Genomic DNA, 22,634 nt, shown 5'->3' on the forward strand with positions numbered 1-22,634 from the left:
GGCATTCTCGTTAGTGGAACTGCTCTGCTCTCCTGGGCCCCAAAGGTGGGCACTCTGCCCTCTGCATGCGGACACCCCCACCCCCTCCATGATCATACAGCCCGTCCGCTCCCTCCTGGGCCAGCTCTTGGGAGAGAAGATGTCAGAAGGATGTTTAGACAGGTAGACAGCTGCTGTCTAAACAACCAGAACTTTCTGTCGGGCATGTGGGTCGACAGGGACAGCCTCAGCTCTTGGGGAGCACAGGTCCTTATTCGAAGCCTGAAAAAGCTCTTCCCACTGAGTTGTGCAGTAGAGCGATTAAGCACTCAGGCCCTGGAGCCAGATGGCCTGGGTTCAAATCCCAGCTCTGCCACTTCCTAGCGGTGTGACATGGGGTGCTTTACTTGACCTGAGCCTCCACGAGCTAACCTACAAAATGGCGGTAATACCCGGACCCAGACGAGATGGGACAACATACATGAATGCCTTTGTACAGCACCAGGCATCTACTAAGTGTTTGGTAGATATTAGCTATTCTTCTTCTTATTGTCCCTAAGCAAGTCAGCATTGGAACAGCTGCTAAAGTAATCAGCACCCAGACATCCTACATATAAAATATTTTATTATAAAAAGCTCGGCTGCATGGCATTTTAGAAGGAACACAACATCCCACACAGCTGTCCTTTCTTGCTATTACACAGGAGAGACGAGGAGAGAGTACCAGATAAGACTACGACCTTATGCATCCTCAGGCCTGGGGCCCTCAACGACCCGGGGGATCAGGGGCTCCGAGAGACCCGCCTGGGCCTCGCCCCACATAATCATGCAGCCTCTTGATTCTCTTCCTTCACAAAACGGCCCCGTGTCCTTTCTCCAAAGCTGAGTCATATCCCCCACCCACAGTTCAGGACTCCAGTGAAGAAAGCGGAGGCAGGACAAAACCACAATCTAACCAGTTGCTGGCTATCCTTTCCTAACCGGAAAGAGGAGTGCTGTGGCCGACAATTCAGAGTTGAAGGAAAACAAGGGGGAAGATGCCTGGGTCACCCCTCGATGGCCCCGCAACATCAGGAGAGCCAAGGCAGCATCTCTGTCTGACGTGCCTGCTACACGAGGTTCCGCAGACGTCACAGTCTCTCCCAATTCACAGAACCCCCACCATCCAAATTGCTAAGGAGGCATCTGGCCCCTCCGCTCCTCATCTGCAGCTGAAGTGGCTTCACTGGGGGTCTGTGGGTGCGGAGGGTGAGTGGCAGGAGGGAAGACACCTGAGAGGCGCCGTCAGTCAGGCGGCCGGGCGTCGGGGGCCTTCTCCTGGACTTCATCATAGTGTGGCGGGGGGGTCAAAGGCTCGATGGAGGGAGGAGGGACGTTTTTGTCCGGGAGATTGATCCTAAAGTCTTTGAGGTGAAGCTTCTCAGATTTAATCCTTCGAACTTTCAGTGGCTTCAGGCGTTTGGCCAACTTGGAGTTCTGCCTGTCGGGGGGGTTCCCCGGGCTGGCCTCCACGTCGGCCCTGGTGGTCGTGGGGGTCGTCTCATCGAGGCCCGTCAAGGACTCATAGGAGGGGAGAGAGATGCTCATCCTCTGGTTCTGGTCCTGCTCCCTCGCCTGCGAGTAGTTTGTGTTCATCACTTCCTCGTAACTGGGGACGTAGTACCTCGAGGAGACCTCCTCCTCCTCCTGGCTATAAGACAACAGACACGGCATAGAGAGTGTGAACACGGAGAGTGTGAACACAGAGAGTGTGAGCATGGAGAGTGTGAACACAGGGAGCGTGAACAGGGAGAGTGAACACAGTGTGAATACGGAGCGTGTGAGCCTGCGCTCAGGTCACTGAAAATCACAAACAGATGGACTCCAAATCCTGCACCGGCACTGGGTCCACAGACACCTGCCCTGTGAACGACACATGGGTCCTAGATGTAACAAAGCTAACGCTTCCACTGTCTGCTATGAGGCAGGCACTGTTCCAAGTACTTCAGCACACATGAACCAAGTCCACCTTCCTAACAACACTAGGAGTTAGGTACTATTATACCCATTTTACAGATGGGGAAACATACATCGAGGTTATGTGACTTGGTCACACCTTTAGGAAGTGGAAGGGCAGGAAGTGAAGGCCACACTCTGAATTACTACACTGGATTCTCTGCGTGTTAACCGCCCCCCCACCCCACCTTTATGCCTCATACTGAACAACATGCTGGGTAGGCTATTCCGATGCCCAGCTGGGTCCTTTGGCCAAAGGCAACAGACACCTGCATGAAATAGCTGCCGGTTTGAAGCAAAATGTTTGCCCCCAGGTAGAGAAGGAATATCGGAATATAAAATTTATGTGTATTTCAAATTATTCTGTAATTTTATCTTCTAATTTCATCGTAAGACTCAAAGGTCAGGTCAGGTCCTCTGCCTTACTCTCATTTGACTGTTGAAAGAGAAAACTGAAAAGTCAGGGCGTTGTTGGCACATTTATAGGGAGTCAGGCCAACAGCCATTTTCCAGGATGCTGCCCTTGAACCTGTGGGGTGACAATGGCCAACACCAGAAAGCCCCCTGTTAGAAACCGGCTTCCCTCTCATCTCCTTTAGGAAGAACTCGTGTGTGCTCATGGCCGGCTGAGGAGTTAAGGGGAGGATTTTCCTTCTCTGTTCTTTTCTATATTTCCTAAGTTTTCTAGAATAGGCATACATTATCTATTATTAGAAAATGGGTTTAATTTTTCCAAAATAAAAAGAACTCCCTTCCCGCTATAAAGATAAGACATACTTGTAGCAAATTCAAACATCACAGAAAAACCTAATGAAGAAAATAAAAACATCCTGAACCCCCGCCCCCAGAGATAACCCTGTTAACATTCTGCTGTGCCCTTTCCAGAGCCGTCTCTGACCCCACAGCCGCCACTGGACGTGATGAAGACGTGCCCAGAGATGCTGCGTTATGACCTGCTTTTCTCAGCCTGGTAGACAGGGTCCCCCATCAGCACAGAGAGATCAACAACGGTGTGCAGAACGCCATTGAATGGGTGTGTAATAATTTAGCTCAAAGGATGGATATTTAGGTTGTTGCTCAGTTTTTGCTGTGCTAAGCAAGGCCCCGATGAGCACATGGGTATAAACTCCTTTGCACTTGTGTGACTGTCTCCCGGGAACAAACTCTTAGGAACAGCATCTTCAATCCCGCCTCCTGATGGGAAACTCCTTCAGAAAGCTTATGTCAGTCAGCACTCTCATCAGCAACCCGCTCCCTACAGCCTCTAACACCCAGGCTGTCTCTCTCCGCCAGGACAATGGGCAGAGAATAATGACGCCTTCTTTTTGTCTGCACTTTGTGACTAATGAGGTTGAACATCTACTGTCTGAACATCCACGAAATGCTTGCTCATTTGTCCACTTTCCTGCTGGTGTGTTCATCTTCCACACTCATTTGTGAGGGCTCTTTCAATCAGAGGGATGTCAACCTTTATCATATGTTCCCTGATTTATCACTTATCTTTTAAATTTATTTTTGGTTAAATAGAACACTGCTTCGCAACCTTTTCCACTCTAAGCGCTGGGGTGAACGGGCAAGCAGCCAGTCTAGGAGCTCTGGCCACCCCAGGCCCCACGCAGCTTCCCTGGGGATGTCAAAATCTCGGTACACCCGTAGTCTATTCATATCGCATTATTTGGGAAACTCTGGGATAGAGGTTTAAAGCTATTGGTAAAACGATAAGCTGTTCTACGGAGCCTGAATGGGAGAAAGTGGGAAGGTAAGACCTCTGGACTAAAGAATTCTCATTGCTGAGCCCCACCCGTGTGTGTGTGTGCGTGTGCCCATCCCCCATCTGGGGCGAGGCAGCCAGTCCTCACCTGTCTTCCTCCTGGGCACGAGGCTCGGCCCCCTGCTGGTGCTGGATGTGCGCCATCTCCTCGCCTTGCCGCTGTTTCCTCTTGTCCCGGATGCTCAGGCAGATGGAGAGCAGCAGCAGGGCCACCCCAGCGCCGACCAGCACATAGGCCACGGAGAAGGTCTTGCTCTTGAGAATGCCACTGCCTATCTCGGTCTTGTTCCCCTGAGCTGTCGGCTTTTCGGCCGCACTGAACCCGGGCACCAGGTTCCACATGGCCATGATGACCCCGAGGACCAGCATCCCCAGGCCGATGGCGGTCAGCGCGTAGTGTGAGCCGTTGGCCTTGGACTGCGCCATCATGCCAGCGAAAACAGGGCACAGCCCAGTTCAAAGGAAGAAAATAAATAAATAAAAAGCAGCAGCAGCAACAAAACCCCCTTGAGTGCACTGAACAAAGTCCTCAGCGCCGCACTAGGAAAACAGCAGCCACACTCTTGAGGGATGGCTTCCAGCAAATTCGAGGCGTCCCGTGTGGACAGCGGTGGCCGGGGGGTCTGGAAGGCAAGCAGAAAGAGGAGAGAGAAAATCAGTTCCGACTGGAGACGCTGCTGGGAACACAGTGGCTGTGCTCCTGGAGGAGTTAAGAAGCAGGACTGAGCCACGGGCTCCGCTGGGCCTCGCCTCTGATGCATTCCAGATGCCTTACGTGCTGGTGCTCCTGTGAGCTGCAGAAGGAAGGCCGGCCCGCCTGCCCCTACCCGAAAAGGAAAAGCCGGATCTTTCCCTGCAGGAGGCCTGAGAGGTCAGGGCTCCAGGTCATTAAAGCATTTTGTGGCATTTAATGAAATGCAGTAAAATCTCGACTCTCACGGGGTACAGCCAAGAGAGGGAACGACAGCATGCAGGAGCCGTGGTCAACAGTTGTTCCAGAATTGCCTGGGTAACAGGCATGGGTCAATGACACGTCCCAGTCCAGACAGCCTACTGCCGCCTGGTCACCACCCTCAATGGCTCCCTGTTTCCTGCAGGAGAAAATCCAGGCTCCTTAGACTCATGTTCGTGGCTAACGCAACCTGGCCATACCTCTCCCACTCACCTCTCACCTGGCCCTTCTTCGACATCCCCTGGCATTTCTGCGGTTCCCTGATGGCCCCTGCTCAGCTGCCCCTTCCGTGCACTCCCACCAGCCCCCAGCAACTACCACGGCAAGTCCCTCTCTCCCCGGGGCCACGTCTGCTTCATCTCTGCTCCTGGGGCATCGCAGGGACTCAAAAATGAAATGAGCAGAGGCCACATGAAGCCACCGGGAAGAGAGGCTTGTCTTCAGCCACGTGGAGTTTTGCTTTCCTTAAAGGGGCAGAAGCCCACACATTCCTCATCTTAGCTGTTATGCCCAGCCGGCCGAGAAAGGCTCCTCCCGTGAAGCAGCTCAGAGGCTGTGGGCTAAAGGGAGCAGTGAGCCATCCTGGGGGCCCATAACCATCTGTCGGCTTGCAGAGTGATCCAGACACCCACGTCCCCAGAAGGGTTTAGCTTAGAGCACTCAGGGGCCAGAAGACCAGCGAGCAAGCTCCTGGCTGACTGCTCCTCAGTGTTAACCCTGCCACAGCAGCCTTGGCGGAACAGTAAAGCTTGACAGATGTTTCGATGGGCACGGCCCTGTTTTCAATTCTGCATTCTTTCCGATCTTTCCAGAAGGCCGGCTAACTAGCCCACTTGAAACCCGACGCTGCAGAGGCATTTTCTCATCAAACAACGGGCTCAATCGGAAACTGGCCACTTTGTTGAAAAATACTCTAAAAATATTGGGGATAACATCCTCTGTCAGCTTGAAGTCTGTTCCTTCTTTTTTTCATTCAACAAATATTTCTGTGCATCTGCTGAGCAGCGTCAGGCACCGAGAAACAGTGGGAGCAAATTAAGGGGGAGTGGGGCTTCCGGGCTGGCAGGAAGGCAGTCTGCAAGGAGTAACGACGACATAAGAGAAAGTACAGGGACGGCAGAGGTAGGCAGCCGGGTCTCCTAACTCGGGCTTGGGGCTGTACAGGAAGCGTCTGCGAGAGAGAAGTCCCACTTCACAGAACAGGGTCTGCCCCCTGACTGTGCTGCACTGTGTGTGTGTGTGTGCGCGCGCGCGCATATGTGCACAAACGTGCACTCCCATGCCTGTGTACTGGCTGTGAACACGTATGTGCATGCACGCAGGGCACTGAACGGGGAGCCTGCGGCAGACGGCTGCTGTGGGACCAGCTGGGAAGCGCCTGCCGTACCTACGGACACACTGACACACAAGGGTATCTGTTCCTCACACTCTCGCTCACGGCCAGCAAAGGGAAGGACGAGGGGACTGCAGCCCTGGGAAGGCCTCGGCCTGCCAAACGGATCTGAGACGAGGCCAGAGGCGAGGGCTCAGTGGTGGAGAGGTGCAGGCCGAGGCTGGCGCTGGAAGCAGGAGAGATGAAAAAGCCACCATGGGGCGCCGGCTAAGGACCCGACAGGTACACCTTGTGGCTGGGAAGCTGATGGTGCATTTATTACACCAGTGTTTGGGGCCACTTCAACCTCCCCCCCTCCCCGTCTCCTTAACTCTCAGCTCAAGCTTCGCTGACAGTGAGCAAAACAGGGCCCAGAAGAGAGTCACGGGCAGAGATGAGAATGTCAGGATTCACACGTTTTTGGCCAGTTAAATTGCCACTGATTGAAAACAGGCAATAATACCTGAGGGTATTGGGATGGGCAATTGCATGCAATTCTTCTGGGTGGCAGATTTTGGCATTTATGGATCAACAGTTTCAAAAACGTTTACACCTTTTAGCTTTGCAATTCCAGCTTCTAAGAACTAAATGCAAGGCAAAGAAATTCATCATCGCTTTATAGAGGTGAGGGATTAGAAACTCCTTAAATAGCCAATAATCTGGATCTGGTTAAATAAAATATGGTACCTGCACTTGTTAACTTATGGTCTTAAAGCTGCTAGTGATATATTTTAAAGTCAAACAACAAGGTTAAAAAAACAGTATGTTCAGTGTAATTCTATTTTTAAAAATTGTAGGGGCCGGCCCCGTGGCCGTGTGGTTGAGGTCATGCGCTCTGCTTCGGCGGCCCAGGGTTTTGCCAGTTCGGATCCTGGGCGTGGACATGGCACCGCTTGTCAGGCCACGTTGAGGCGGCGTCCCACATGCCACAACTAGAAGGACTCACAACTAAAATATACAACTATGTACTGGGGGGATTTGGGGAGAAAAAACAGGAAAAAAAATTCTATACACAGATATGTATATATGAATATACAGAGAACATGATCCTACTTACGTTAAAATAAAAAAGAGACAATACATTTTCATACATTTCACAAACATGTACGTAAAATTCCCAGACGAGGGGCACATTCCAAACTTGTACCAATGATGCTTCTGGGGATGGAGGGGGCTTGGCAAGTATGTCCTTTACTCGATTTCTGAATTTTGAATGTTTTATAATCAGAAGGTGTTGTTGGAGGGCAACACAGCTTGGTGGTTAAGCGTGAACTTTGGAGCCAGGCTGCCTGGGCTCAGATCCTCACTCTGTACTTTCCCAGCTGTGTGACCTTGGGCAAGTTACTTAACCTCTCTGTGCCTTAGTTCCCACAACTGTAAAATGGAGATGAAAGCTCTCTAGTACTCACCTCATAGGGGATTTATGATAAGTAAACAAACGTGGATAAAGCACCTAGAACAGTATGTGACCTGCACACTCTAAGGTTTTATAGAAAGGTTTGTTATTTGATATTATTTAAAGCCTGCATTCTCAATGGGCTGAGAGCCCCAACATGGGGGAAAAAATTGGTTGTTGGGGATAGTGTGAAATCATCTTAGATGTTACAGTGGTCTGTGGCCCTCTGCAGAACACAAACGGACACGCCATCTACCTATGGGATGACACCTTCATGGGGTGGGGGAGGGGAGCATTACAAAAAGACGTCTAAAAAGACTCCTTAGGGGACAGTAGTGGGGAAAAAAGGTTGAGAGACATCATTTAATGTATTGTACTAAATTTCAAAACACTCAAACTATACATGCCATGATGTATACGGTTATTTTCTCTGTGCAATGGGATTAGAATGATCTTTATTTTCTTTTTCTTACTGGAGAAGAAGAATTGGAAAACCCAGATCTGTGCATGTGGCCCTTTTAGAGTAAGAACATGAAAGAAAGGGTTTCGGGTTTTGGGTTCACGGCGGGGTTCCATGTCCAGCGGTAGCTTAAAATTGTTCCCCGACTCACCCTCCCTCCGGAGCCCAGGATCTCGACGGTTCTCCGGGGTGTGGAAACCCAGCCCCCGGAGGTGCAGCTGGTGGCTGGTGTGTCTTGTTTTTGGCTTGCTGACCCATGTTATATTTAGTGTGATGTTCTTTCCTTTTCAAAAATAGGGAAAGAAGCTAATTTTGTGCCTGGGGAGGATTTGGATCACGTACTTTCCAGCGAGTTCCTGAAACAGACAGAGCAGCTTTGCTGGGCAGCCCGGGGTCCCAGTCAGCCAGACCCAGCTCTGGACCCTGGAGTTGGCCCCATCGCGCTCCTGTGCAAGGTGGCCCTGAGGATAGTGAATAACCCTATATCTGGGTTTTCAGGAAAAATTGTTAGCCCGTTAAGAGAGGCACCCACCTGTTGTCACCTGGCACAGCTCAGGGCAGCCCGGAAATGACCCTTCATGGTACAATCTAGAGTTCAGGATCTACCTGCAAAAAACCAGAAATACCGCTTTCTAAGTAAGCTGGGAGCATGTCAATTTGAGGGGCTCGTGGCGGGGTAGCTGGGAGGGATGTGTTTTCTGTTTTTTTGGGGGGAGGGCACAGGTTGGGGCAGGGTAGACGAGTTGTACCAAAAGAAGCCACAATTCTGTACCAGAAAAGGGGGGGCTGCGCAAGGATGACCACGTGGGAGCGACGTTTACCAAGTCCGTCCATGGTTTATCCTTCGTACACAAGTGCTCCGGGGGATGAAAGAGGAGGAGACAAGACCCAGTCACTTATGAGGCCTCTACAACCTTGATACCCAAACCAAAAAAGGACAAGGCCAGGAAGGAAAATGCCAGGCCAATCTGATCCTCCAGCACGGAGCAAAAGTCCTAAACAAAACACGAGCAAATGGAACCCAACAATGTTTGTCTGTTTTTAAAAAGATAATACATCACAATCAAGTTGGGTCTATGCCAAGAATGTGGAATTGGTTCAACATTAGAAAAGCGAGTGGTGTCACGTCCCAAGAGAAAAGTTAAGCCATGATGGTGTCACCCAGTGGAGTACTACGCAGCAGTGAAAATGAGTCACCTGCGGCCATAGGCACCAGCATGGACCAGTCTGACACACGGGATGCAGAGCAGAAAGCAAATTGCAGAACACACAGCAGGATTCCATTTATATGAAGTTCAGAACCAGGCAAAACCAAGTTGTATCTGGCTCTATTTTGGTAATATTAGGAAGAAATGCAAAGATTATAAAACTACAATTCAGGATAATAGCTACCTCCCCAGAGGAGTGAGAAATGGTGCTGGGGAGGGGTAAAGTGAAGGGTGCAGGGGTGTTTACTTATTATATTATTCCTCACACTTTGCATATATCTTCTAGATACTCTTTTGATTGGCTGAAATATTTTGCAATAGGTATTTCCAAAAGCCATCAATGTCTGTCCACCACTCTTAGCACAAAATCCAAACTCCTTTGCTGTGGCCTTCAAATCCCACCCGATTTGATGGGCTCCTGCCTCACTCCTATCTTATCTCTTGGCTCACCGACCCTCAGTGGCTTCCATTCTGTTTCTCAGTCACACCAAACACTTCCTGCCACAGGGCCTTTGCACTTGCTGTTCCGGCTGCCTGAAACACTCTTCCATCTGTCTCTTTTGTTTGGCTAGTCCTTTATTACTTCTGTCTCTCAGCTCAAATGCCACCTCCTCAGCAAGCATTTCCCTGGCCGCTCTATATAAAATGCCCCCTCCCTCACCCAGCTCCTCTCAAGCCCACGCTTCATTCCATGACGACCTTCCTTCCCAAGGATGGATGATATCACCTCATAATGTATGACAGTCTTGTTTTGTTTTCGTGTTGGCTCCGTCTCCCCCATTGGCGTGTCCCCTCCCCGAAGGAAAGCTGTCGTCTGCCCTGTCCATCTCTGGATGCCCACCACCCAGCTGGGTGCGTTGGGAACCTAACAGGTGCACAATAACCATTTGTAGAATGAAGGCATGACTATCTGGCAAGTTTAAAAGTTTCACTGGTGCCCCGTGTCAAGGGGGGGACTTCCCAGTTCGAGGCTGGCACCGAGGGGAGAGGACTAGACAGAGCTCACTTTCAGGACTCCCTGGAACCTGAATCTTGGATCTGTGTGCGGACGACCTGCCAGCAGCATGGGAAAGGGGCCCAGACGAAATGTGATTTCCATTCCGACTCGATCGGTATTCCCCGGGGGGGTTCGAGGTGCCGGCCCTCCCCTGGTCTCCCGGGGAGAAGTCGCAGGCCGTGAGAGCCCCGAGCCTTGTTCCCACAGCCTGGGAGCTGCTGTCTCTGCTCCCACGCACATCCCTGGCCACCAGAGCCAGCAGGGACCCCCTGGGGGCAGGCGCAGGGCAGTGGGGAGGGGGCTGTGTCCAGGGTGGGAAGGTGGTCACAGCCCTGGACATCGGCGGGCTCCGCCCGCTGAGACCTGCCCACCACGCCTGGACTGGCGTCTTTCTGACTCTAATATAAAGATGACAATTTAAGTGAGATCCAACCACAGAACACAGCGCTGCTCCGGCTGAAACAGCGACGGGCTCCCTGCGTCGGCGGTCCAGCCGTCCCTTGCCCGCTTCCTGCGGGATCCCAGACAGTCAGCGGGACACAGGTCGGAAGCCAGGGGTCTGAGGGAGACCCTCACGCGGCTCCTGGGTTCTCCGTGGCACCGTTCCAGAAGCATCCAGCCCAGCGGCTTCCGCGGGAGGAGATGTGGCCCTCAGGGGTGTCTGGCAGCACCGACCGGCCCCCGCACAAGGAGGCCCCTTGACCATCCTCCCTGCACCCCACCTCCTCCTGCCGAGCCGCGTAACTGGGAAAGGGACCCGGGCTCCCTGCGCAGGGCCGGGCCATGCACCGTTCCCGTCACAAAGGAGGAATTCAGCGGGGCTCCCTCGGCCAAGTTTCAGGCCACAGGCCCTTTTGTCCCCAAGCTCCCGTCCCAGGCCGAGGGGAGGGGGCGGGGCCGGGAAGAAAGGCTCTGAGCCCTCGCTGAGGCCCCTCCTGTCCCCCCCCCCCCCCGGGAGTCTGAGGCCCCCTCCCCCAGAGCGAAGGTCAAAGGGTATCAGGTTCCTGTTCTTTCAGAACAGGCTGGTGTGGATTGTGCACTCGGGAAGCATGAATGGCACTGTGCAAATGAGTCGTAAAAGCAGAGCAGAGGGAAGGGGGGCTGCCCAACCGGGAGAGGGCTGACAGGAAAAGGGACAGAAAGGAGGGTAAGTCACCTGCAAGGCGGAGGAACGGTAACAGCAGGAGCAGGGAGAGAGTCACCAGGAGTAGCAAGGATGAAATCAGCAGCCGCCTAGACCATGACAGGTACCCTTTCCAAACGCATCCAATCCTCCCCCTTCAAGGAAGTTAGCCTCACTATCTCAGTCTCAGAGAGGTTAAGTAACTTGCCCCAGGTCACACAGCTGTAAGCAGCAGAGTCAATATTCATAATCGAATCTAGCTGACTGTGAAGTCCACCTCTGGTCCCTTGCGTCTCACCCGCACCCACGAGGCGGAGTCCCGCGGGGCCCTCCCTGGGCAGGACGCACAGGCCAGAAATGAGCGACGCACGGTTTACCCAGGAGATCGTTCCTGACAAGAGCACGAGATGCATTTCACAGGGATGCATTTCTTCTAAAACGGCTTTTTAAAGAATTTGATCCCAACAATTCCTGCCTCCCAACTGTGTGCCCAGGGCTCTGGGGGCCCCAGCGTGTGACACAGACTCTCACAGTCCAGCAGGAAGGCAGGCAACTGGTCCTCGAAGCGGGGAAGTCACCGTCAGGTAAGAGGAACGTGTGTGGGATGCCAGCTCCGCCATGCCCTCTGCGGAGCAACTTCCATGCAGAGTCACTTAAATGCCATTAGTTCTATTTTATAGATAAGGACACTGAGGTTCAGAGAGGCACAGTAACTTGTCTAAGGTCACACAGCTAGCACAAGGCAAGGAGAAAGTATGTCTGATCCTAAAACTCATGCTTTTAACTACGAAGCACTTCTGCTAAAACGGGGCATGCAGAAAGAGCCTGCAGAAAGAGGCACGAATTTGATGTGAGGGGGGCTGGGAGAAGGAAGAGGAAGCAGCAGCTCACGGTGTCTGGAAATGTCCTGGGCAGAGTCCGTGGGTAGGAGGAGACTAGGGTACTCCAGGCAAAGCTTCCGCCTGAGACGTCACAGAGCGCCGGGAGAGAGGACACCCGCCAGAGAAGGGAGGCAGCTTCCCCGACCCCAGCGTAAGACACGAGTGAATTTTATGAGACCTGACATCTCCCGTCTCCTTGCTAACCCACTTAGGCGGTGGCGAAATGAAGGAAGACAAACTCATTCTGAAGACTCCAGGACGTAAACAGAAGAAGCAAGTGAACAAACCAGGCATCTTTTCTTGACGTGGTGTCTTTCTCTAAGCAAGCGGCTGGTGTGTGACCCTATTTGCAAGGCTGGCACCGGGGACCCGCTCTTGGGGGCTCCAGCCACATTCCGTGTTTCCCGGGAAATGTGGCATCTCCGTGTGTCTCTCCGCCAGGATAGTCTGGGGCCCGTGGGATCAGCAGCCAGAGCTCCCGTCACCTTCTAAGAGCTCAGACCTCGATCCTTCTCCAGGCTCTGGGCTGAGCCCCCAGTGGCCTTCCACTCTGGCGAGCAAAGTTGAGCACAGGCGCTGACCACCCCACCTGCCTCCCACCCGCCAGCCCTCGCACCCGCCAGCCCCAGAAACATCTGCTCCTATTTCCTGGATGCTGACTGTGTGCCGGGCGCACGCTAAGTGCTTCGCACGGCTTGGTTTATTTATTCTGCCCAGCCACCATACGAGGGAGGGACTATCGTGCCCACCTTTGTCCACATTATCACTGAATACACTGAGGCACAGACAAGTTGAGAAACTTGCCTGGGGTCTCACAGCTCATGAGGAGTGGCCCTGTGCACCGTGTCCTTGTTGAGACCTTCCTCATCCACGGGACCACGGAAAACTAGCCTTTCAGCCAAGCTCGATTAACTAAACCAGCGCAGGGCAGAATCCCTGTTAGGAAGGGCTGGGTCCACGGTCCCACCAGGGGCTACCCTCTGGGCTCGAGGAGCAAGTACGAGATGTCACAGCCGACCCTCCCGAGACCAGGAGCGCCAACTTCTGAGGCTCAGCCCCGAGTCTGGGGAGGCGGGGGGGTCGGGGGCCTGGCGGGAGAGGCTGGAGTGCATCCTCCTTCTTGGGCCCTGGTCAGGGTGCTGGCTGCGGGCCAGGCTCGTGCGACCCTGGGCACCCTCTGGGCACCCTCCGGATGTGGCATTTGTCCTCGTGCAGCAGGCTGTCTGGACACCAACTTGATGCCCTTGGATCCTCCTCCCAAAGCGGCATTTTGCAGCAAAAAGCAGAGGAGGGCAGAGAGGAGAACTTCTAGAGTCGGGGACCGCGGAGGCTGTTTGCAGGTACCAGCCCGCCCGAGGCGTGGTGGGCCTCCCGGTGGGCGCTCCCGGCCGGAGGCGGCGTGCCTGTGTCGGCTCTGCTGCCACCGTCCCCTGGAGAAGTGAATTCTCACCTCGGCCTCCGCTGTCTCACTGTAAGAACGATGACACTGGGATCTCCCCCGCTGGGCTGTTGTGGTGTGAACCCAAAGCCGTGAGTGAGCAGATGTTTATTATTCACTCAACAAAATATGAACTGAGCAGCAACACGTGCCGGGGCCTGCTCGGAGTGCTGGGGACAGAGGAGTGACCAAGACAGACAGAAGGCCTTGTCCCTGCAGAGCCCTAGACAACCGGTCTAACAGAGAAAATTCTACTAAAGAATGTCAAGTTAGAGGAAGACAGTGCTGTTGGTGACAGTGGCCAGGAGAGCTGGGAAAGTGACATTAAATGTGGTGGTCGGGGGACACAGCCACCAAGAAAGTCAGATCTGAGCAAAGATTTGAAGAAGGCGCAGGAGGGAACCCTGTGGCCATCTGGGGAGGGACCTTCCAGGCAGAGGGAACCGCAGAACAGAGGCCCTGAAGCAGGAGGCTGACGGGCAGTGTCCAGGGACAGGAAAGCTGAAAAGTCAGTGAGCGAGTGCTGAAGGGCCTGTCCCAGCGCCTGGCAGAGAGTAACTGCTCTAAACACGTCAGTTTACAGAACTGAGGGGGCAGGGGCGTGACCATCCATCCTCAGAGAGGCCGGAAAGGGTGAGGCACTAACTCAAGGCCATTCAAGTTGGGGGCAGAGAAGGATCCTGGGTCCAGCTCAGGGCTGTGTGCTACTCCCCACCCTGTGTATCTCAGAATCTGGGAAAAGACTGGGGCAGGCTGAATAATGGTCCCCAAAGACACCCAGATCCTAACCCCTGGAGTTTGTGGCTGTGACTTTATATGGCAAAAGGGACTTTTCACATATGATTAAGTTAAGGATCTTGAGACAGGGAGATCAGCTGGGATTACCCAGGTGGGTCCAATTTAATTAGGAGTGCCCTTATGAGAGGGAGGCAAAAGGTCAGAGGAGGAAGTGGGAGATGGGATGTTGGAAGCAAGAGGCCGCAGTGATGAGAGGAAGGGGCTGCGAGCCACAGAACGCAGGCGGCCCCTAGAGCTGCAAAGGGCAGGACATGGATGCTCCCGGAGCCTCCGGAAGGAACCGGCCCCACCGACCTGTTGACTTTAGCCCACAAGAGCTCGCTGTGGACTCCTGACCTCAAGAACTGTAAGAGAACAAATCGGAGTTGTTTTAGCCACCAAGTCTGGGGTATTTGTTAGCGCAGCCACAGGAGATGAACACAGGCAGCACGGGCGTTCACACCTTTCCACGGCACCCACCAGCGCTCGGACTGCGGACTCACCCAGGCGCGGGTTTAGCTGGGCACAGTTCCTGGATTCGGGTGACACCAGTCACTCGGTGAATTCTGCACCCACTCCCTGTGCGGCCAGCGGGGAGGGGGCGGGGCAGCCTGGCCCTCCTCTCCCGGGCTTACATTTTAACCCACGACTCCGCTAGAGAGCCAGGTTTCCACTTGTTCCACCTTTGCTGGGATGAAAACTGTGATAAAACGGAGCCTTTTCACGCCCGTATTGACAGGCGCTCGGTCTCCCGGGGGCTCAAAACCACAGCTCGCTGCCACGCCCTCGGGACAAAACCACGCAGGCGTTTATTTCACGCGGTCCTGGTCGGAAGCGTTTTTAACTCAGACGAGAGGTGTGCGGAGCAGACAGACAGACCGGCCCTCCCAGCTCCCAGGCCTCTGGCAGCCAGGCCCCGATTCAGGAGACGCGGACGCGGCGGGAGCGAGTTTACCATGCCCATATCTGGACTGTTTCTTTTCCAGCCACAGCGCTGCTGCCTCCCTCGAAGTGGTTCCCGAACGTTCTGCCAAGAGCCCCTTTGGATGCAGCTGACCTCGCCCAGCCCCCATCCCCTCTTCTCCACCTGCCACCCGCCATTCCCTCTTGAAGCCTTTTAGCCAGAGCCGCTTTCTCGAGCCCCCGTCTCCTCCTGCTTCCGATTTTAGGAAGTCACTTGTCACATCCAGTTCTTTTTCCCACTGTTACATTTTGGAATCGGAGCAACAGCAGTGGACGTCCTGAGCGCTGACCAAGCGCCTGGCGCTGCGCTGCGTGCGTTCCGTGCATGTATTAGTGTTACTCTTATGACGTCGTCGTTGTTCGTGCCGTCAGGTCAATCCTGACTCCTAGCGCCCCTGCGCAGAGCAGTGGAAGGAACCCTGCCTGGTCTTCCTGTGCCATCCTCCCACCTTCTGGCGCCACATCAGACAAGCTCCGCTGCTATTCACAGGGTTTTCATGGCCAATATTTTAGGAAGTGTGTGGCCAGGTCCCTCTTCCTAGACGGTCTTAGTCGGGAAGCTCCACTGAAACCTGTCCCCCATGGCTGACGCGGCTGGTATTTGAAATCCCAGTGAAACAGCTTTCAGCATCACAGCAACATGCAGCCGCCAGTCTGACAACTGACAGACAACAGACAGGGGGTGGGTGGGGATCCCTGACTGGGAAATGAATCCTGGGCCGTGGCGGGCAATGAGACCACCAAATCTTAACCACTAGACCACGATGGCTGGCTATCATTATTATTAATTTTATTTTATTTATAAAATTTAGTCAATTTTATTTTAAATATTTACTATTACTAATCAATATAATTAGATTTTAAATTTAGTTTTTCTTATCACATTTAAATTTCCCAAGAACCCTAATGAGAAAGTTTCTAGAACAAGCCCCATTTCACAGATGAGGAAACTGAAGTTCAGAGAAGTTAAGATACCTGCTCAAAGCCACACAGCGAATGGCACAGCAAAGATTCAAACTAGCTATGTCTGACTCCAGAGCTAGCACAACCCAACACCCACTGCCTCCTAGCCCCCCACTCCACGGAGAGCCCCCGCCCCACACCCTGGCTGCCGGAAGCCCTCCCTAGGCTGACCTCAGTCTCTTGGTCAGGAGGTAGAATTCCCTGTTTTCCTTCGTGTCATTTCCCCTCCATAAAAACAAACTTCCCCTGTGTGAGTCACTCTGTCCCCTGAAACCCTGATACTCATTGGGACACACTGTAAATAATTGATGCTGGGATGTTTAACCATGAAGCTGGAATAGAGGTTAGAACGGGGCAGCCCGCAGGACAGAGGAGAGGATGAGCGGCCACGGAGGGGCTTGTTTCGTGGGGCTTGGCGCCTCTTTCACATTGGGAAATAAAACAAGAACTCCCCTTGGCCGACCCCCCTCGGCTTATGACCTCCGACCTCCACGGCTTGCCAACACTTCCCAGCATCCTCCCCCTTGTTGCTCCCAGCAGCCTAGTGCCACTCAACCCCGAGTTAGAGAGGTCGAGGCACAGCCGGTGCCAGGGCTGGACTCACATCCCCTTCGTCCAGGGCGACGAGCGTGGACAGCATGACCTCACAGGGTGGAAGAGCGAGAGTTTTAACCACAGTAAGCGTGTAGTGCTGTGTATACAGTAAGCGCCAAGACACGGTGCAGCCAGGGAGGATGCCATTCCAATTCCCCGCCATTACAGGCCCACACTCACCACAGCCCACTCCCCCAGGTTACTGCCCCGGGAACCGACAAAGACTCATGGTGCTTTCTCAGCGGCCCACACGTGATCCCGAAGTGGCCTCCCGTCTACACATCGGCCCCGAGGAAACTGCAAGACGGTCTCTCGGGGCTGCAGAGGGCAGCCGGCCGCTCTCCTGCTGCCGTTCTGATCTGTAAAGGCCAGTCGGGCCCCAGCGAAGTGCTGGAAAAGGCGAGGACCTTCTAGGCACAGCTCACCTCCTGAGCCTGTCTTCTCCGACCCGTGCTGGAGGGAGACAGAGAAGAGAGGTGGCGCCCACTCACTAGCCTCATATTCTCACGAGGGTGGTTTTCTTTGGCTGCTCTCGGTTCCCAATATCCACTCTTCTCTTCCTTCATCATAGGAAGACTGATGTCCAGTTTCCTGTGGCTTCCAGAATAAAGATGGCATTACGCAGCCTCCTGTGCAGCTGGCCGAGCCGTATGGCTAAGTTCTGGCCAATGGGACACAAGCAGGAGTGTCTATCGCGGGAGGGGGACACTCAGGAAGGTTCCTAAATGGAAGGGACATGTCTTTTTTTTTTGCCCCTTCCTTCTTCCTATTGATTGTAATGTAGATGTGATGGCTAGAGTTCAGCAGCCAAGCTGGAACATGAGGTAGAGAACCAGAAAGCAACAAGACAGAAAGCGCCTGGGTCCTGGCTGAATGCGGAGCTGCCCTCCCAGCCCTGGACTACGGACCTCTGGACTCTCTTCTCATGGGAGAAAAATGAAGGTTTATTTTATTTTATTTTATTTCTTTAAGATTGGCACCTGAGCTAACAACTGTTGCCAATCTTTTTTTTTTTTCTGCTTTTTCTCCCCAAATCCCCCCAGTACATAGTTGTATATTTTAATTGTGGGTCCTTCTAGTTGTGGCATGTGGGACGCTGGCTCAGCATGGCCTGATGAGCTGTGCCACGTCTGCACCCAGGATCTGAACTGGTGAAACCCTGGGCCACCAAAGCGGAGTGCGCGAACTTAACCACTCGGCCATGGGGCCGGCCGCCTAAAGGTTTATTTTATTGAAGCTACTGTTACTTAGGGCTTTTTGTCACCTAAAGCAGCCCAGGCCTGGTGAATGGTAACAGTAAATTTGTTATTATTTATAAGACTCACAGCTATGCCAAGGACAGTGCTAAAAGCTTGACCTGTAAGAGCTTCCTTATCATCACAAGAGCTCCAAGAGCCAGATGGTATTTTACTGAGCTCTTGTCCAAAGCCAGACAGCGGTCTCTCCATTCCACTCTCCCCTCCTGCCATCAAAACAAGACAATCAGAGAGAGGGTGTGGTCGGCAGACTCTTAAGGAGGCCCCATGGCCCCCACCTCCTGGTGCTCACGCCCCTGTGTGACCCCTCTGCTTGAGTCGGGGTGGGACCCACGGCCTGTTTCTGGTCAATGAAATATGGCACAAGCGATGAGATGAAGGTGGTTCTGCGTATGACATTATATCACACAAGGCTGTAATGCTCGCCTCGTGAGACATTCTCTTGACGCTGACTTTGATAAAGTGCACAGCCATTTTAGGGGGAGACCCATTTCGCGAGGACCCGAGGTGGCCTCAAAATGACAGCCAGCAAGACAATGAGGCCTTTCTTCGGACAACTGTAAGGGGGTGAATCCTGCCCATGACCACAATAGCCTGGAGGGGGCTCCTTCCCCACTTGAGCCTCCAGGTGAGACCCCAGTGCTGGCCAGCACCGTGGCTGCAGCCTTGCAGGGCACCTGGCTAAGCTGTGCCTGGACCTCTTGTCCACAGGAGCGTGAAATAATCAGAGTTCTCTGAAGCCGCTTGGTTTGTGGTGACTGGTGCGCAGCCACAGACCCAGAGGGGAACTCGGTGGAGAGAGTCACAGCTTGTTCTCAGATGGAGAGATTAGGGGCGTCAGTGAAGGACCCATACAGAGAACCCGGGTGAGGACTGGAATGGGGGGGATGTCTGATGGTCAGGCCGAGAGGCTCGAGGTGGTGGGAGCAAAGCCTGGGAGGCCGGCTGCGGGTACCTGCAGCTCTGTTGGGTGAAGGCACAAGTTCCAGAACCAGGAGGGCCGTGGTGACAGGCACACGCAGATCAGGGAGGTGAGCGCCACGGCGGGTCAAGGCAAGGACTTTGGCACGAGCCTCGGCTCCTCCGCTCAGCTGGCTGTTCCTTATCCCCAAAGTCTCAGTTTCCTTATCTGTAAAATGGCAATAATGATACCTTGCCGAACAGATAACACGCAGGGAAAACCCTCATCAATAGAGCGCTGGCACAGATGTAATCATCGCAGGGATCAGTGTGAGACTCAGAACAGGCTTTCCGAGGGAGCCTGAGCCAGCAGTGGGGAGAGGGCAGCCCGGGTGAAGGAGCTGAGAAGGGCTCAGCAGGCAGAGCCCAGTGAGCCAGGATGCACTGGGTCCAGAGGTTCCAGGGGGAGGTGCCAACAGGGAGGGGCAATGGTCAGCCTCAAGTGTCCCAGAGAAGTTCAGAGGATGCTGCTGTCTTACCTGCCCAGTGACCACCCCCTCCTGATGGAACAGCAGCCTGACTGTCCTTTGCCAGGGCTCCCCACAATCAGTCCTAACTCTGGGTCCCGGGCCGGTTCAATCCCTGGGATGGCGGCCCCGGAGAGGAGGAAAGGAAAAATGGAATCAGGGACGGGGGAAAACGGAAAGAAAATAACAATAAATAAAACAAGAGAGTCGCCCTGTATGGGCCACTGACGAAGATATGGCACAAATTAAGGGCTGGATTAACCCAGTGTTCCAAGCCGTGGCTCAGCATTTCCACCTGCCACCCCACAAAGAAAGGCTGCTCCCCGAATTCCACAACAACCCAGCCACAAGAAGCCCAGAGCCGGGTGTGGCCGGCGTAGTCCCAAACTAGATGTGGCAGCAAGGGACTGACGGCTGCTCAGTTTACTGGGTGATACTGGCTCTGTGACACCAGTAACACCCAGGTGGCTGCCTGGATGGCCACTGGGAACCTGCTTTATGCAAGAGCTGCACCATTGATACAGGAGCCACTAGCCACGTGGGGCCATCTGAGCTCCTGAAAGGTGCTGCTTTGCACTGAGATGTCTTATGCGAGTGTAAAATACCCAGGAGATTTCAAAGGCTTAGGAGGACGAAAAGAGTATCTCATTAACATTTTTAATTAATTCCATGTTGAAATGATATATTTCAGACATATTGAATTAAATAAAATATATTATTAAAATTAATTTCGCCTGCTTCTTTGCACTTTTTCAAAAAAATGTGGTTACCAGGAGATTTTAAATTATACCTGGCGCTCGCATTCTATTTCTATCAGACAGACTGCTCTGGAAGGTGAGCTCTCTGGGGCGGGAATTCTCTGCTTTGTCCACTGCTTTCTCTCCGTTCTAGGAGAGGCCTGGCACAGGCAGCAGGAGCTTAATAAAGGTCCGTTGAGTGAATGAAAAGCACAGCATAATGCTATAGTGGTATTTAATGAAAGAATGAGTAGCTGACATAGTGATAAATACATGGCATCTTCGTCTAGTTCTGCACACCCCTGGCAATGTACTTCACCTCCATAAGCCTCAGTTTCCCCATCTGTAAAAGGCAGAGGCTGCTTCTGAGGATCCAGTGACATAACGTATGCCAGGTCTGTCACAGCATTGGCACATGGCTGGCTGCTGTTGTCATGTGTGTGGGAAACCGGCGGGGGGGGGGGGGGGGGGGTGCAGAGCACTCTGTGGAAAAGCTGTGGCTCTTTTGGGTGTGTGAATGACCAACTTGAGCCCCCTTGAGAAGGGGCTAAGAGGCCCATCCCCACAGAGGAGCCTCCACTGACCCCGCAGCACAAACAGCAGCCAGCTTCCCCGTTCAGACAGGCGGCAGCAGCTCAGAAGGGGAGGCCCAGAGCCGGCATCAGGTGTGATCAAGGACGAGGGGAGGATGCCCCGTGGCACCTGGAATGGCCCTAATTTGGGACCCCGCGTGACAGGACAGGCTGCTCTGTGGGGCTTCTCAGAGTCCTTTCCAGAAAAGAAATTACTGGTGAAAAACATATTCGCACTTCAGATGTGCTACATAGGAACATGGAGGCCCGAGCAGGAGGGGAAGGTGGGTGCCACCACACTCAGCAGGGGTCTCCTGGGCCAGGTGGGATGCTCGGGACCAGTGGCTGTTCATCACCTGCCTGTCAACGCAGGGGAAAACCTGATAAACACCTAGGGACCCTCCCCCGAGAAGGGCTGTATTGGTTTCCTGTTGGTGCTGTAACAAGTTCCCATAAACTTAGTGGCTTAAAGCAACACAAATTCCTTCTCTTACAGTTCTGGAGGCAGAAGGCTACAATTAAGGCGTCAGCAGGGCTGCATTTTTTCTGGAGGGTTCAGGAGAGAAGCTGTTTCCTCGTCTTCTTCAGCCTCCAGAGGCCGCCTGCACTCCTCGGCTCCTGGCCCCTTCCTCTGTCTCTGGAGCGCTTCGTTCCAACCCCTGCTTCCACGGGCACACCTTCTCTGACTGACTCTCCTGCCTCCCTCTTCTAAGGACTCTCGTGACTACATCATGCACGTCTGGATAACGTGAATCCTCAAAGGCCTTTACCATACAAGGTCACACATGCACAGGCTCTGGGCTTAGGATGTGGATGTTTTTGGGGAGTGTGTCATTATTCATTAATAATGTCATTGTCCAGCCCACCATAAGGCCCTAGGTACAGTCCTGTCCAATTTCAGGAGTTCACTGGCCCTCCACAGACTGTCCCCCTGGATAAGTGCCCACTCTGGTACCCAGCAGCATGGCTCTCAGAGCTTCAGGCAGACCTGGATGGAGACGATGTGTGTCACATGACAACTTGGGGGGAGTATGCATTTTAGAAGAGGGCCTTTTCTTTTCAAAAGCATGCATCTTTCCGTCACGATAAGAACAGCCAACACCATCGACTGCTGGCTCTGAGCTTGGCTTATCTCACCTAACCTTCAAGGAGAAGCCACTACCTTCATCCCTACGTTACAGATGCAGACGCTGAGGCCCAGAGAGGTCAGGTAACTTGTCCAAAGTCTCGCGTTAATAAGTAGCAGAGCACAAGTGTAACCCAGACAGGCTGAGTCCAGAGTCCCTCTGAAATCCTGCCTCCCACTGCCCCACACCAGGCTTCAAGAGGAGTTTTCAAACATCTATATACTGCCTCCATGGGCAAGGCACTCCTCGGTCCAACATCAGAAGCAGAGGTTTGCTGATGGCAGAGAGAGTGAAGGCCCCTGGGGTTGTCCCAGACCACTGAATGACAGAGACAAATGCCAGTGTCTTAAGTATCCTGCTCAGAAGCTGATGGTCAGGGCTGGGAGCTGACCCTGTGTCTCTCCGCCACCCAGGTCAGGCCGTGACTCAGAGCTCAAGGGGCCGCCTGAAGCTGCATCTCATGTCCAAGGACTCCGCCCCTCTCTGAGCCCCCCCAGCACAGTGCTGAGGGTTGCAACTCAAGCCCACGCTCAGAGCACTTCCTGGGCCTGGGCACTGAGCAGGACACGCTTGCACGGCATGTATGCAACCTGGATCATCAAAACGCCCCCTGGCTGCTCCCTTGTCCCCACCATGAGAGGGAAGG

General features: G+C 53.5%; 1 protein-coding gene across 6 annotated transcripts in view; it reads right to left on the reverse strand.

The window, feature by feature from the left end:
- Nucleotides 1–584: 584 nt before the first annotated feature.
- The window catches only part of TMEM51 (transmembrane protein 51), a 48,269-nt gene continuing 26,219 nt past the window's right edge, over nt 585–22,634 (reverse strand). For 4 of the 6 annotated variants that reach the window (XM_008542966.2, XM_070602687.1, XM_008542963.2 and 1 more), the window contains exons 2-4: nt 8,458–8,531; nt 3,834–4,368; nt 585–1,669 (exon numbers count right to left, since the gene is read on the reverse strand). In XM_008542966.2, coding sequence (XP_008541188.1) covers nt 1,264–1,669; nt 3,834–4,174 — 747 coding nt within the window. In that variant the 5' untranslated portion in view covers nt 4,175–4,368; nt 8,458–8,531 and the 3' untranslated portion in view covers nt 585–1,263. Of the gene's footprint in view, nt 1,670–3,833; nt 4,369–8,457; nt 8,532–19,080; nt 19,255–22,634 lie in introns of those variants that run through there. The other 2 variants (XM_070602701.1, XM_008542968.2) reach the window with 2 other exon arrangements.

Source organism: Equus przewalskii, chromosome 2 (genome assembly GCF_037783145.1).
Source record: "Equus przewalskii isolate Varuska chromosome 2, EquPr2, whole genome shotgun sequence".
In the NCBI taxonomy this organism is placed as follows: domain Eukaryota; kingdom Metazoa; phylum Chordata; class Mammalia; order Perissodactyla; family Equidae; genus Equus; species Equus przewalskii.